We start from the raw sequence: 16,445 nt of genomic DNA on the forward strand, positions 1-16,445 counted from the left end.
ATCTTAATCCAATTGAGGATTTGTGACTGAACTTGAAAAAGGCTTTGAAAAGATGAATGAAGAAAAATGTCAGAGTCCAGATGTGCTAAGCTGATACAAAAAAAGAGACCTGAGCACACAAACTCAAGGTGGATCTAATAAGTACAGACTTTTGCAATCAATTCATTTATAATATGTATTTATAAATAGTTTATATTCATTTACAGAGATATGTTGTTACTTTGACATTAAAGAATTTTTCTATCAGTGTAAAAAAAAAAAAAAAAAGCCAAATGAAATCTACTGCGATTCAACAACATGTGAAAACTTTCGATTGGGAGAACAACACACACACACACACACACACACACACACACACACACACACACACACACACACAGTATATTCCTATCAGACTTGTAGTTGCCTTTGTATCAATACATTATTATTATTATTATTATTATTTATTTCTGCTAAGACAAAACATGGTGGATGCCATATAAGCTTTTCAAGTATGATGGTGCATCACACTTGTGTCTCTTCTGCACTAAGGATCGATGAGAGACAATAATTTCCAAAATGTTAAGAAGCCACAAACAGGACATACCTGATTTCCTCCAAGGCCATGGCAGGGGTACATTATTAATTGCTTCCCACCTTCATTATTCTCTCCTGCATCCAGACAGGAACCTTTAGCAATATTCTTCACCTAAGGAAGACACGATATTCAAATGTAGTTTTCATTCTGCAAAATAGATTAGCCCACCTGATGTTCAGCTACAATGCCTTTTTAAAAGATAAATGTGAAAACAAGTAATAAAGGGCTTTGATGGAAGCATTTCAGTATTCACATCTAACATGTTAAATGAAAATTCTGGAAATGCAATTTAAAGTAACAAGCCTAAAGCATTCTCCGTATGAGACAATTTAGCTCATAAACATCTAGTTGCCTTTCCCCAACTCTAAAACAAGAATATCATACCCCTCTGATCACTCCATTTGGCTGACGTGCTTTCAGAAGAAGTGTGGACCTATTGTTAAAAACACTGAATTTCAGAGTACAATCTCTACCTTGATGCCCTCCGGTGACTTCAGAACAAGACAGTGAATGCCTTCAAGGGCCAGGCTTACAATGCTTTGAAACTCTGCGCACTGATAAGTAACACATCTAATTTTGCAGCTGTTCAAAGGGGCGATTGCTTAGTGAAGGCAGCATACAGAAAAAAAATAAAAACGAGAAAATAGCAAGAGCCGCCAAACCCCTGGGGAGCAGGGTGGCCTGGAATTAAAATTACATATGGATCAATTCATACTTTCCAGATATATAGAACCACATTTGTGCACATAAATAAATTAACTTTTAAATTGAAGTGCAAATCTCATTTTGCCCAAAAGCTGTACATACAGACCGCTTCAGCCACCACACACAAAGTTGGACTCTTTTTAGGAGCAACTAAAACATTCGTGCGCAGCTGTGCGGCAACCACTTCATTAAGAAAGATAGGCGTGTAACTGCAAACATGCAGAGTTGATGTTCACTGAAGTTTGTGGAAGTCTTTGCTGATATTCTGCATCTTAAACAGAAAACTAAAGGCGGCTCATGACAGGACGGGCATTAAAATAAACACTATTTTACCTCCAAAATGAGAACATAAAACTTTAGTGGAGGAATTAACAGAAACAGCAACACCCCCAAAAAAGGTATAATTTTGAACTTCAGCAAATGAACTGTCCAGCTATCTACATATTTCCTCACCTAGTTATCACTGACATCATGGCAGGATTTCTACTTCAACGCTATGATTGGACAGTTTATATATTTGGTTATGAATATTCTTATGACAGAAAAAGATATAAAAAGATGAGACCCATTAGGAGCATAACTTACTGATCCAAACTGAACTGGATTCAGATCTGGTAAGAATACTTCAGGATAAACATTCTTCAAGTACCAAGAGAAGTCTTTGCACTCGATTCGCTTTCTTAGCTCCAGTCGTTTAGAAATGTCACCAAAAGACTTCTGTGGAAAGAGAACATTGGGGGAAAAAAAAAAAAAGCTTATAACCAACAGAAAAAGAATCAATTTTGTCTTGTAGTTTAAGCCTGAAAGTATACTAATGCTACACATATACCTTTTCCATACCTTAGGTATGTTACAAAGCCTTCAGTACAGTGACATTGACTGTAAGAGGTATTGGCGGTTGTCCAAAGGTGTAAAATATTTGGCCATTTCGGTACACTTGAAAGCGACAAACGAACACTTCAACGGCAGCCATCAACTCACATGCAGAACCACAGGTGAAGGGCTTAAGCATTTCACTCTTCTAGTGCTCCTGTGTAGTATAATTATCTCCCGTATCGTCATCAGTCCACACCTTGAACCTGTCCCAGTCATTCAATACATAAGACACAATGTTCCTCCGGATATCAAGAGTGAGCCTGATATGGCCGTGCAATATGTAACACAGAGAATGGAAAAGGCAGGCGCCATCTCCGGGCATTGAAACCACTCGGTAAGTGACAGTTGTTTGATCGATGGTGATCACCTCGATAGACATGTTAATGGGGGTACAGTTGGAACGATAAAGGAAATGGGTACCTGAACAATGTAAATTAAGTCTAAAATACCTACACAATAACTATAATCATAATAAACAATAAAACAGCAGAGAAGCTGTGGATTAAATAAAAAGGCTGCAGTTATCAGCAGGGAGACGTGAATACCGTGGCAAAGCAAGGAAGGGAATGAAGAGACCGGAGCGACGGACGGCCTTATATAGGCAGGCAGCCAACTACGTGGGAGGACGTGGGGTGGGGGACCCAACTCCGCCTCACACGGCGTCCGAGCTACAGGCTATGTACGTATATATGTACGTAAGTAGGATTCAGCTAGCGTTGGGAACCCGCGTACCAAATTTCTTGAAGTTGGGCCCATAAGTAACAAAGACCGTTGGAAAGTTCAACATGGCGGCCGACAGTGGCGTCATACCACCGAAATAAGTACGTACATCGGTTTCGGTTAGTGCAGGGAAGCCACCTACCAAATTTCGTGAAGATGGGGCCATAAATAAAGTTTAACATGGCGGACGTTGTCGTCGGTTACGCGTAGAATTTCAAAATGAAACCTGCTTAACTTTTGTAAGTAAGCTGTAAGGAATGAGCCTGCCAAATTTCAGACTGCTACCTAAATGGGAAGTTGGAGAATTAGTGATGAGTGTGTCAGTAAGGGCTTTGCCTTTTATTAGTACAGGTATACTGTATATTCAGATGTGATCTTCTCATCTTGATATAATGGATTCTGTCACCTCAGTAGTTTGGATCGTTTATAAAACATACAGACTGCATGAGCCATCTGGACACGTTTGTTTTTTATAAAATTAGTAAGAAACAATTTGTATGTAGAATTTCAGTACACTAATAGAAGCTTTATTGGTACACTCATGCATCTAAGACGATAGATATTTGCTATTTATGTAAATGGATGATAATAATATTAATAAATAATAATGTATTATTATTATTGTAGTAAATATTTGGCTGACAATTCTATCTAAGATGACTTACAAGATTGAAAATATGTTAAAACGTTCTGCGGGAAATTGCAGGTTAAGCAATTTAGGACCTCAAAGTGAGAAAGAAATGGGAAATTAAGTGGCAACCTTGTTTTAAAGCCAGTGCCACTACACCTCAGTGCCTGCCTTGCTGCAATGCTCATTTCTAATTTGTAGCCTTTCATACAATTCTAAGATGTATTTATTCTTTCCTTTTTGATTTTTTTTTTGGTATTTGGTTCACTTTATTAATCCCCAACCCAGTCAAAGGGGATGCACAAACCAGCCCAGATAAATGGGGAGGGTTACGTCAGGAAGGGCATCCGGTGTGAAATTTTGCCAAATCAATATGCGGACAACAATACCAATTTCCATACTGGATCGGTCGAGCCCTAGGTTAACAACGACCGCCACCAGTACTGTAAGCCAACAGGATGCTGGTGGAAATTGGGCTACTGTTGGGCGAAGAAGAGGGGGGAGACCTGTCCAGAGGCAGGAGGAAAGTAAAGAGAGTGGAAGTGAGGGTAGGAACTTTAAATGTTGGCAGTATGACTGGTAAGGGGAGAGAGTTAGCAGATATGATGGAGAGAAGGAAGGTCGATATATTGTGCGTGCAAGAGATTAAATGGAAGGGGAGTAAGGCCAGGTGGATCGGAGGTGGATTCAAATTGTTCTATCACGGTGTGGATGAGAGGAGAAATGGGTTAGGAGTTATTCTGAAGGAACAGTATGTCAAGAGTGTTTTGGAAGTGAAAAGAGTGTCAGGCAGAGTAATGATTATGAAGCTGGAAAGGTGTGATGATGAATGTTGTTAGTGCATATGCCCCACAAGTTGGGTGTGCTATGGATGAGAAAGATGATTTCTGGAGCAAGTTGGATCGAGACAGAGAAGAGGTTGGATGATGTGGAGATAGTGAATCAGGAAGTGCAACGGATTAGCAAGGAGAAAGTAAGGACAGCTATGAAGAGGATGAAAAACGGAGAGGCTGTTGGTCCAGATGACATACCTTTGGAAGCATGGATGTGCTTAGGAGAGATGGCAGTGGAGTTTTTAACCAGATTGTTTAATGGAATCTTGGAAAGTGAGAGGATGCCTGAGGAGTGGAGAAGAAGTGTACTGGTGCCAATATTTAAGAATAAGGGGGATGTGCAGGACTGCAGTAACTACAGGGGAGTAAAATTGATGAGCCACAGCATGAAGTTATGGGAAAGAGTAGTGGAAGCTAGGTTAAGAAGTGAGGTGATTAGTGAGCAGCAGTACAGTTTCATGCCAAGAAAGAGTACCACAGATGCAGTGTTTGCTCTGAGGATGTTGATGGAGAGGGTGGCACGGTGGCGCAGTGGTAGCGCTGCTGCCTCGCAGTAAGGAGACCCGGGTTCGCTTCCCGGGTCCTCCCTGTGTGGAGTCTGCATGTTCTCCCCGTGTCTGCGTGGGTTTCCTCCTGGCACTCCGGTTTCCTCCCACAGTCCAAAGACATGCCGGTTAGGTGGATTGGCGATTCTAAAATTGGCCCTAGTGTGTGCTTGGTGTGTGGGTGTGTTTGTGTGTGTCCTGCGGTGGGTTGGCACCCTGCCCGGGATTGGTTCCTGCCTTGTGCCCTGTGTTGGCTGGGATTGGCTCCAGCAGACCCCCGTGACCCTGTGTTTGGATTCAGCGGGTTGGAAAATGGATGGATGGATGTTGATGGAGAAGTTTAGAGAAGGCCAGAAGAAGTTGCATTGTGTCTTTGTGGACTTGGAGAAAGCATATGACAGGGTGCCTCGAGAGGAGTTGTGGTATTGTATGAGGAAGTCGGGAGTGGCAGAGAAGTATGTAAGAGTTGTACACGATACGTACGAGGGAAGTGTGACAGTAGTGAGGTCTGCGGTAGGAGTGACAGATGCATTCAAGGTGGCAGTGGGATTACATCGGGGATCAGCTCTGACCCCTTTCTTATTTGCAATGGTGATGGACAGGTTGACAGAGGAGATTAGACAGGAGCCCCTGTGGACTACGATGTTTGCGGATGACATTGTGATCTGTAGCGATAGTAGGGAGCAAGTTGAGGAGACCCTGGAGAGGTGGAAATATGCTCTAGAGAGGAGAGGAATGAAGGTCAGTAGGAACAAGACAGAATACATATGTGTGAATGAGAGGGAGGTCAGTGAGGATGCAAGGAGTAGAGTTGGCAAAGGTGGAGGAGTTACTTGGGGTGGAATGGGTGGAGAACAGTGTCAGGAGTAATTTGTGACAGACGGGTATCAGCAAGAGTGAATGGGAAGGTCTACAGGACGGTAGTGAGACCAGCTACTGTATGTTATATGGGTTAGAGACGGTGGCACTGACCAGAAAGCAGGAGACAGAATTGGAGGTGGCAGAGTTAAAGATGCTAAGATAGGATTAGAAAGGAGTACATTAGAGGGGTCAGCTCAAGTTGGACAGTTGGGAGACAAAGTCAGAGAAGCAAGATTGCGTTGGTTTGGACATGTGCAGAGGAGAGATATTGGGAGAAGGATATTAAGAATACAGCTGCCTGGCAAGAGGAAAAGACGAAGGCCTAAAAAGGTTTATGGATGTGGTGAGAGAGGACAGGCAGGTGATGGGTGTAACAGAACAATATGTAGAGGACAGAAAGATATGCAAGAAGATGATCTGCTGTGGCAACCTCTAACGGGAGCTGCTGAAAGAAGAACAAAGAAGGAAAGGTTCACTTTATTAATCCCCAATTATTGTATATTTCCTTTTTTACTAAGGAAAATGCAATCTTCTAACTCAGGAATGAGTTTTAAAAATAAGTGCTGCTGAGATGGTCCTCCTTGCCGACAGGTTCTACCACCAAAGCAAAGGTCTTCTAAAGCTGTGTTGGTCACTTCCCTGCCCAGTTACTCACAACTCTAGGAAGAATCCTGGAGGTTCCAGACTTTCCATTTTGTCTTAATTGAGGTGACACTGTTTCAGGGAATATTAAAAGATTTAAAAAAAAAAGTTTTTATCCTCTTGCCCTGATCCACAACTCATCGTAATTTTGTTGCACAGGTCTAAAGTGAGTTCTTTGAAATTCATGGCTTATTTCCCCCCCCCCCCCCCCCCCCCCCACCCCCTGACATGCAGTGTGAATTGGGATACCTTATATACATACTCAAGTGTGCTCCTTTCAAATCTACAATATATCCAATCAATTCAATTTCTAGACCCATCTCAAGCACAATTAAAGCAAACACATCTGATGAACCAGACCACAACTTGAAGTACCACAGCAAAGGGTTTAAATATTTAAATTAATGAGAGATTTCAGTTTTTGATTTTTAATAAATTTGCAAACCTTTCTTTTCATTTCACTTTGTCATTATGGGCTACTGAGTGTAGACAAATGGGCAAAAATGAATTACAGGTGAATCCACAATACAATAAAGTGAACAAAACGTGAAGGGGTCTGAATACTTTCTGAAAACATTGTAAATCTGTGTTACACAGCCTTTTGCTTTACACGTAAAAGGTATGAGCGGTATTGTGCTTTAGTGATTAAAAAACGTCACCTCACAAAGCCTGGATCCCAGATTCGTTCCAGACTGGGATGCTTCATATCTTTATGGATTTCCACAAGGATTCTGTTTTCCCCTTAACAATCCAAAGAGATGGTAACTGTAGTATACAAATTTTCAACTTCATACAATAAAGAATCAGTATAAATATAATTATACAGATGCTGAAAATGTCTTAAGACTTCAGCCTCAATGTTAGAAGTCGTGTAATCCTAACTAACTGTTATGCTTTAATCTTTTTTATACAATTTTACTACAAAGGACTTCCCAGTTTCTGCTGCCAGATTTAAAACTTCAGCACTACAATTGACACCTGAGGCTTAGATCCAGGAGGAGCAATGTGGTTTCTGTTCTGAACATACAACAGTGGACAACCTCTGTTTTTGTACAGATGTTTGTGGGGTCCTTTGGAATTTGCCAATAACTTTGTAAATATTTTGATAGACTTATGACTGTTTGCCTTCCTAGTGTTTTGTTGTGGAAGGTGCTTCAAGAGTATGGAAGCTTGGGGCTATTAGTGCTTGCCATTCAATCCATCTATTTGCATAATGAAAGGGATGTTCCTTGGGCAATTATTATTATTTCTTAGCTGAATGCTGACTTTGCAAATTTGTTGTTAGGTCAAGTCATTTCAGTCAGGACACTGGACTCCACCAAGGTCGTATCTTGTTTCACCCCAAATGACCCCCACCGTTTATAATTTTCAAATTATTTGTTGTCTCTTGGGCTATACCAGACTAGGATTGTCCCAAAGTATTAGTTTGCAGAGGAGTGTAATGCAGATGGGATAAGAATGTGGTCATACTGTTCAGCCAGAATGGGTTGTGGTCTTCAAATACAGGATTAGCTGCCTTTAGGTAAAGGAGATGTATGAGATTATGTCCTCCGATAAATCTTTCGATTTACAAATCAGACTACCTTTCCATCCTCACCTATGGTAATGAGCTCTGAGCTCATTAGCAGTTGAAACAAGGTCACTTGTACAGAGTTGCTTGGCTTAATCTCCAAAAATGGGTGCTCAGTAACAAAGGAACCTCAGTTTTACTGGATTGGGTGGAGCCATTTACAGACCGTTTGGGCATTTGGTCAAGATATCTTCTGGGTACCTCCGGAGGTACAGCAGGCAAGGCACTGCTGCCTGGAGTTAGATTAAGAAATGCCACAGGATACACTGGAGGAATTATAGCTCTTGAATTGCCAAAACAAATGCTGCTGATGAGTAGCATAGTAAAAGTGACGAGAATTTACTTAAGTCAGCTTATTTTTTTGTTTCATTATTGCATACAACATTCAATGATGTAATTTTCTGCATTTTAAACAAACAATCTCAAAATAGTTGTAGTTCTGAATAAATATAGATTAAGGTTGTATTTTACCAAATCAAGATATCAGTACAAAACACAATTATAATCATCAGAGCCATGAAACAGAAGAATTTAACATTTTACCCTATTGTTCAGCATGTGGAAAACAACTTCAAAACCATTCGAATTAAAATAAACCCAGCTTAATTCTGACATGGGTGTTTTCCTGACACTTTGGTAACTATAGCTTAAATAAGTCGCACAACATTTGACTTTTGCTATCAATGAAAAATACCTAATTAACATGCTCACCATTATTTAATAGCACTATGAGTTTTATTTACTTTTATGTGGACTTTTTGTATTTTAGTAAGTTAAACGATCATGTAGTTAGACCAGAACCACATTTATAGCATAATGTAACAGGTATAAATAATAACAGCACATATTAACATAAGTGATTTATACCATGAACTTTCAGCTCCTGTCTCAGAATAAACTAACGGCAAAAGAAAAGAAAACTAGTACACTCTGCCACAAATAAATCAGAAATACTCCATCTAACTCAGAACTATGTGGAATGTAAATAACAGGCAAGGCACATAATAAAAACGAACTCTCATAATTTATCAATGTTCATCTTTCAGTAAGAAAAAACAATTATATCTTGCTGCCAGGATAATGTTTTTGCAATTCAGTTTACTTTGATAAAAGTTTTAAAAAATATTTTCATTTCACTTAGACTTTGACCAAACAAGCAAGTTAAACAGAAAACAGCAAGCCACTGGAAATATCAGGAAATTTAAATAAGGACACGTGTTCAAATATTAGAACAACATACATCATGATTTGAAACATGGTATAAAAACATTCCAAAACGAGCAAATCATTCCAGAAGGTCCAAAAAAATGAAAGTGTTTTTAAAGTTGGGCAGCAAAACAATGCGTAACCATTATATAAATATAAAACACAGCAACTGTCCACCCTCCAAGACACTTAGGCTGTATTGTTCTTTATTCTTTGAATCATCTAAATTGGAAATAAAGGGATCATCTTGATTATTCCCTGTTTGGTCTTACTGGGCCTCTATGAAAAGATGAAAGGGAATTGATGCACAAAAATGGCAGCCAAATTGCACTTAACAACTTTTTAAGAAGGAGTTAAGGACAGAAGCAATTACATTTTGAAATGCATGGCCTGTCATACTATGCAAGATGATGTTCATATATTGAACCATCTGGAAACCACTTGTTCCAAGATGCCACCCACCTCTTTTGACATCTGTGCTGCCTGCTGGTTTCTCCGGTAAAATATTTCTTTATAGTCATCCATCCAGACTTCTGCTAGACGAACTTGGTTTCGTGTAATAACCTGGGTGCCTTTAGGGAAGGTATGTGGGCTTTTTGTGCGGAAAACATGACCCACTACAGAACAGGGGATAATTTCCAGTTGACCACCACACTGCCACACCTGGTAATACAAACAAATGACAAGAGTAAAAGAGTTCACCACTGTGCAGTTGATATAAACAGCGCACTGGTAATTAAACCATTTACTGCAATTTATGGAATTTAGAAAATACAACTTCTAAGAAGAAGGAAAAAAAAATATCATTAAAACACAAGTTGTTTAACACAATTTGAACAAGGAGTTATCAAATGGTAATGATGAAAAGGTCAGCTTGGCATAGCTTGTTTAAATTTCAACAGATCTGAAAAAAAAATAGTTAAAAATGGTAAAATAAATTACAACTGGCAATGTTGCAATCCTGGTTACCATTGAAATGCAGCCTACAATACTATTCTTAAAAGGAGGAGCAGATTTATATTAAACATTCTTAAATGTTTTTGAAAGACTTTCAAAAAGTTCTTATAAAATTTAACTGACAAACACACAATAATAATAAAAAAAAAAATCTGTAAATGGACTCACACGAAAAGACATTTCAATATTTTCTCCTCCCCAGATTTCCATTTCTTCATCATAACTTCCAACATCATAAAAGTATTTCTTGGAAATTGAGAAAAGGCCTCCAGCAAAAGTGGGTGTCCTGAAAACAAAGAAACCAAAAAAAAGTACATGTAATCTTTTGGCAATTAGGTTGCAAAGTATTTTGAAAATATTCATTTTGTGTCTGACTTATTTGTATGTATCTCTACTACTGATTTTATTAGAACACTCTAGATGAGAACAGGCCATTCAGTCCAACAAAGGTATGTGACAATTAGGTGTGTGATTGTCCAACTGCCCTGTGTCTTAGGTCATCACCACATGCATTGAATGAAAAGTTATATTAGCTTAAAATTGTAAACATTCTTTACAAGGTGTTTTGATCTTTAATACAAATATAAATCTTAAATTTCATAACCCACAGGTTTCAAGGTAATACTAATCATTATCATATTCTAAATAAATGTACATTACATACACACACCTCTTTAAAAGAACGTAATACTTTATATACATAAAAAAATTAAAAGCTCCTTACATTTGCACTTGATTATTTAAGTATCATTTTTGTCCATTTAAAAGATTATGACCACAGTTATTAGAGTATGGCTTTTAAACAGAATTTCATGACTAAATAATGATAACATTATAGGGCTGCAACAACTAATCAACAAAAATCAATAAATTCGATTATTACACTTTTTGGCATTGATTTTCATTGTCAAACAGTTGCATCAGTGGAGTCACACACATTACGCCATCACATTTGGCAGCAGTGCATTTCAATGTGACAGAGAAAGAAGGAGACGAAAGTCCAAAATTGCAACCTAAAAACCGCTAAAGTATGGGAACACTTTGTATTATGGAGTTCCAAAAAATGGTTGGTTGTAAAATATGCACTGCAGAATTGGCATGGCACGGGAGTACAACTGTCATTCATGAGCACCTGAAGAGGAAACACATGGGAGTGAGTGAAGATATGCCTTCAGAATGGTAAGCTCACATCCCACTGTTTATTAGGGCGCTTTCACACTTAGCTTAGTGGACAAGAGAATGCCCTCGTGTCTTTCCTCTGCTCCAACACTGCAGCATTTATTTTATTTCATACTCTATGGTAGGTATGTGATTCTGACATACTTGGGCATTCACTCATCAAGTACAATTGTTATCAACAATGGAATTTGAATAATCAATACCCTGCCATTTCTTCAATACCCCACTTGTAGCAGAGCTCATGAAATCCATAACGGATGGTGTGTTTGAGTCAACACAGTTCAGGCTTTCTAAGTCACTGCTATGGAGCAGCTTCAGCAACGATGGAGGAAGGTGGCTACATTTTTAGACTCTGGACCAAACAAAGTAGTCCTCGCTAGAGCACTGGACCCAAGGAGTGGAAAAGTGAAGTTTCTGACACCTGAGCAAGTATTTCATGTGCGAGCTAAAGTACAAACACAGGCTACTTGATTTGAAAAGGGAAATGTATCACCAACAGTGTAAGGAAGACCAAATCTGTGCTGCCAGTTTCTACACCAGTAACATAGCTGCTGGACCTACAACTGCCATCACTGTCACTTTACTTTACTTGCTACTTGGCTTGGGAAACAGCAGTGAAGAAGACAACAGGTGTCAGAGCTGAAGAAATCTATGGACAGGTTTTGAGGAATGAGATCCTGACATACTGTACTTTGGAGAGAAAAAAGTTGCCAAAGAAGACAATCCTTTACATTAGTGGAAGACTAATGAGGCTAGATACCCCAACCTGGCCAGGCTTGCAAAGACATACCTATGTATCCCTGCTACTTCAACATCATCCCAGCGTCTCTTTTTGGTTACAGGCAACATACTGTAAACTTCCAAAAAGACAGCCAGCCTTAGCCAAGAAAAAGTGGTTACATTTTTTGCTCTGCAACTCAAAACTCACATAAAACCATTTTACCCCTGGTGACACTAGTGAAGCAATTTAAGTTTGCTTTTAAAGCTACTGATGTAGCTGTTTCCACTATAGTTTGTTTTTTAAGCCACTGCTGGAGCAATTTAAGTAACATAACTAAGGTGGTTATTTTTATACTGCAAAAAAAATTAAGTTCATTGCACTTTAAAGTGTTTTTTCAAGCTGCACATTTTTTACTCTTTTTTTATATATTATAATTAAAAGACTTATCATTAAACTCTTGCTCATGTCATGGGAGAAATGATGGACTAATTCAATACAATTTTGGTGATAAAAGAATAAAATGAAATATTTATAATGCTAGTCTCTCACTGTTTTCCAAAATTGAACTAAATATTCTCTCTCTCACAACCCTACCAACCCTCATAACACTCACACATACAATATATATATTTTCCAGCTTAATTCCTCTGAAAATTTATTAAACATCATTAACAATTTTAAATAGCAAAATCTGCTTTATGTGGAAAACAAAAAAAAAAAAAACACTGAAATTGTTTTTTCTTTTTCGTCTAAAGATTTGAACTTCATATGTATACAGATATTATGCAGAAAGTGCAAAATAAGGTTAAGGCCTTTTTGATATTCACATATAGCCCAATAGAAAGTACTCATCCAATCATTAAACATCTGTGCTACCTTCAGAGTTTTGTCAGAGAAAATGTAAAGAACTGGGCTTTGTTTGCAAGCAAGGCCTTTGAAAAAGTTACTTTCCAACATCACAGTACACATGATTGCCACCTAATGTAAAAGATTTAGTAAGAGAAACCTTTGATGGACGAAAAAAAGACTGTGGGATAAAGTACCAGCACAATAAAATACCAAGTACTTCTACACATCTCACCCCCGACAAATGAATGTTCACTTCATGCCTCTACCGTAAGAGGCAACGTAGACAGAAAGTGTTATTTTTGTTCCATATCCCATTATTTACAGTATAAAACTTTTTAAAATAGTGACAAATAACTAGTTTCAAAGAAAATTATAAATAAGGATTTATCAAATCACCATTAATGTAGCAACACATATCAAAAAGGTATTTATTAGAAACAGCTACAAGAAAACCATATAGTATTTGTTGAGCGTGGAGGAATACAACAACTTTAGACAGAAGTAGAATTGGGATAACAGAAACTATCAAAATAATTCTAACAATATAGAAATCTACAAATGACTAACTGGCAAACTTTATACCAGTAAGATGAATCTTCAACTTCAACCAAACAGAACCAATCAGGTGTACAGCTCATTAATGATTACGAAAGCCTTAGCCAATTTCAGAAAACCAACAGCAGAACATTAGTAACTGTCCAACTAACCCATTTATTCAAACAGTATATGGATGAACATTAATCAGTATGTTAACTGAACCTTGAAGATGTCGGTCATCACCACTGCTGTCTGCACTTACTGCCAGATACACAGCATCAGCCACTGCCATCACTCCTTTGCAGAAATTTTAAAATTCTATTGATTATTGAAGAGGAACTAAACCAAAGTAATGTTATTTGGTCCTAAAGGTCAGCTTATAAAGGTTACTCTTGGTGATGATATCAGACCTTATTCTACTGCAAAGAACAGTGGCATCATTTTTAATTCCTCCCTTTCTTATTCTACCAACACAAGGAAACTTTCTTACTTCCACCACCGTAACATATCCCTGATCCACTCATTCCCATTTATTCATTTCATCCAGCATTGACTACTTTAACTGTATTTATATTTATCGAGTATTTAATGCAAATATTGTTTCCAATGTTGTATATACATTGCTGTTTATTTTGAATTTTTGTGAAGTGATTTGACCATTGAAAAAGTGCTATATAAATAAAATGGATTAATATTATTGTAATACAGTATATGTTTATAGATGGCAGGTAAGCCTGCCACTAACGTCTGTCTTATACCACAAGACCAATACAGTACATAGACTGTACTCTTTGCATCTTTATGAATTTTCAAATGTACAGACAGCTATAATCAAAGTGCCTTATATTTCAACCAATCAAAGCATGATAATCACCAGAGGTTTAGGGGGTGGTGAGAAATGCCAGCAAACATTCCAAGTAAAAACAAGTAGAATAGTATAAAGAGCTCTTTTGGTAAAGCATATTGCAAGATGTCTGCTTTTTTGTATTCTTATTTGCTTTTCACTGTTCAAAAGAAAGTTGGAAAGAGAAAAAATGAAATTTGTTGTCTGTGAACATAAATATGATAAAGCAGATGAAAATGAGACAGGCAAAAATCTACTTTATGGAGAAAAATGATAAAACAAACTGGTACCACAATTTCTAAATTGTAAGTGGTATGCATGCGCCTGAAATATTGCTTACAAAAATGTAAATGCAAGGAAATTAAAAGATAAATCTCTATAGGTACACATTATATATCTTCAACTCAACATACACAGTTCTTTGACTGTTTTCTCCATTTCATTTAAAATGTTTGTTAGAGTCTTCACAGAAAATGCAATAAGCATGATGTAGGAGGTGTACATGTAAAAGCAGGTATACATTATGCAGTTAACTAACAACACATTTTGTGTGCATGTAACTGCATACAGACAACAAGGCAGTACAAACTTAGTTACTTCTTTAAAAAATTTAAATAAATAGAAATCATACAAGCAATGTTTTATTAGTCTGATAATAAAAAAAATATTACAAAGAAACCCATGAAGAAACTTTAACAAAATGACACCTTATAAATTTCAGTGGAAAATGACTATGCAAAGTGATGATTTAGTTTACTTACCTAATTGGGTACGTTTCATCTTTTCTTCTTTGTTTCTCATGATCAGGAACACCCTCCCATCCAAATGACAAACTCCAGTCAAAGTTACCACGATTATGGTTTTGTCCATATGGAGAGGGTTTCATAAATTCAAAAGAATTAAGGTCAATTGTTGTAATGTCCGGGCTAACCACTGCTGTGTTGTTTTCAGCAATTCGTGCTAGCAAAGGCTCTAACCAACCATGAAAACACTCACCTAAAATGAAAAGAGTGAAAATGAAGTTTTATTCTTTAAGACCACACAACCTTCCCTACAAAACTGCCTGAAATCCTTGAGATATTAATTTAACAAGGTGCTGGGAAAATTAAATAGATAATTATGAAACCCTGTTGACTCAAAAGCATCAATGCCTACTGCAGATTTTTGCAGCCACATATCCATGCTGTAAAACTCCTGATGAATTAAAATAAACAGATACTGCCCTGTTAAACTTTACTCTGTTCTTCAACATACCAGATAATGCATGTGTTTTCTACAGTTAAGGCCATATTGTGTATAAAATGAAAGTAAATTTTTGACAAAGGATACTTTAGGTCTTCAAATAAAATCTAAGCCTAGCTAAATTGCACTTGACTATCATTTTTTTTTATTTTAAATATTTTATTATATTATATAGGAGTGGAGTGGTGGCTCCGAGGCTAGGGATCTGTGCCAGTAATCAGAAGGTTGCCGTTTTTAATCCCATAATCGCCAGATGCAACTCTACTGCATTAGGTCCTTGAGCAAGACCCTTATGCTGTAATTGATTCATCCTGGGTATGATGTTAATCTGCATCCAGGTCCTCCAACTTACAGGGAAAACAGGGTGTTTGGTGGCAGGATTGGCACTGTTTTAGTGTGGCGCTGAGGCATCATCTGCTGCACTCTGGTACGAATCCAGGTGGTTTGTCATGTGGTGGGTGCGGCAATGAGCTATAAGCACATGCTCCCAACCTCTCTCTCTCTCTATATATATATATATAATATACAGTGCATCCGGAAAGTATTCACAGCGCATCACTTTTTCCACATTTTGTTATGTTATAGCCTTATTCCAAAATGGATTAAATTATTTTTTTTCCTCAGAATTCTACACACAACACCCCATAATGACAACGTGAAAACAGTTTACTTGAGGTTTTTGCAAATTTATTAAAAATAAAAAAACTGAGAAATCCCATGTACATAAGTATTCACAGCCTTTGCTCAATACTTTGTCGATGCACCTTTGGCAGCAATTACAGCCTCAAGTCTTTTTGAATATGATGCCACAAGCTTGGCACACCTATCCTTGGCCAGCTTCGCCCATTCCTCTTTGTAGCACGTCTCAAGCTCCATCAGGTTAGATGGGAAGCATCGTGCACAGCCATTTTAAAATCTCTCCAGAGATGTTCAATCGGATTCAAGTCTGTGAA

At 37.8% G+C, this 16,445-nt stretch overlaps 1 protein-coding gene across 4 annotated transcripts in view; it reads right to left on the reverse strand.

Annotated features, from left to right (window-relative positions):
* The window catches only part of galnt3 (UDP-N-acetyl-alpha-D-galactosamine:polypeptide N-acetylgalactosaminyltransferase 3 (GalNAc-T3)), a 64,690-nt gene that overhangs the window by 5,842 nt on the left and 42,403 nt on the right, over positions 1–16,445 (reverse strand). For all 4 annotated transcript variants that reach the window (XM_051930914.1, XM_051930913.1, XM_028806372.2 and 1 more), the window contains 5 exons: positions 15,012–15,246; positions 10,289–10,406; positions 9,626–9,826; positions 1,868–1,999; positions 587–688 (listed from right to left, as the gene is read on the reverse strand). In XM_051930914.1, the coding sequence (XP_051786874.1) occupies positions 587–688; positions 1,868–1,999; positions 9,626–9,826; positions 10,289–10,406; positions 15,012–15,246 (788 nt within the window). The remainder of the gene's footprint in view (positions 1–586; positions 689–1,867; positions 2,000–9,625; positions 9,827–10,288; positions 10,407–15,011; positions 15,247–16,445) is intronic.

This window comes from Erpetoichthys calabaricus, chromosome 8 (assembly GCF_900747795.2).
Source record: "Erpetoichthys calabaricus chromosome 8, fErpCal1.3, whole genome shotgun sequence".
NCBI classification, from domain to species: domain Eukaryota; kingdom Metazoa; phylum Chordata; class Cladistia; order Polypteriformes; family Polypteridae; genus Erpetoichthys; species Erpetoichthys calabaricus.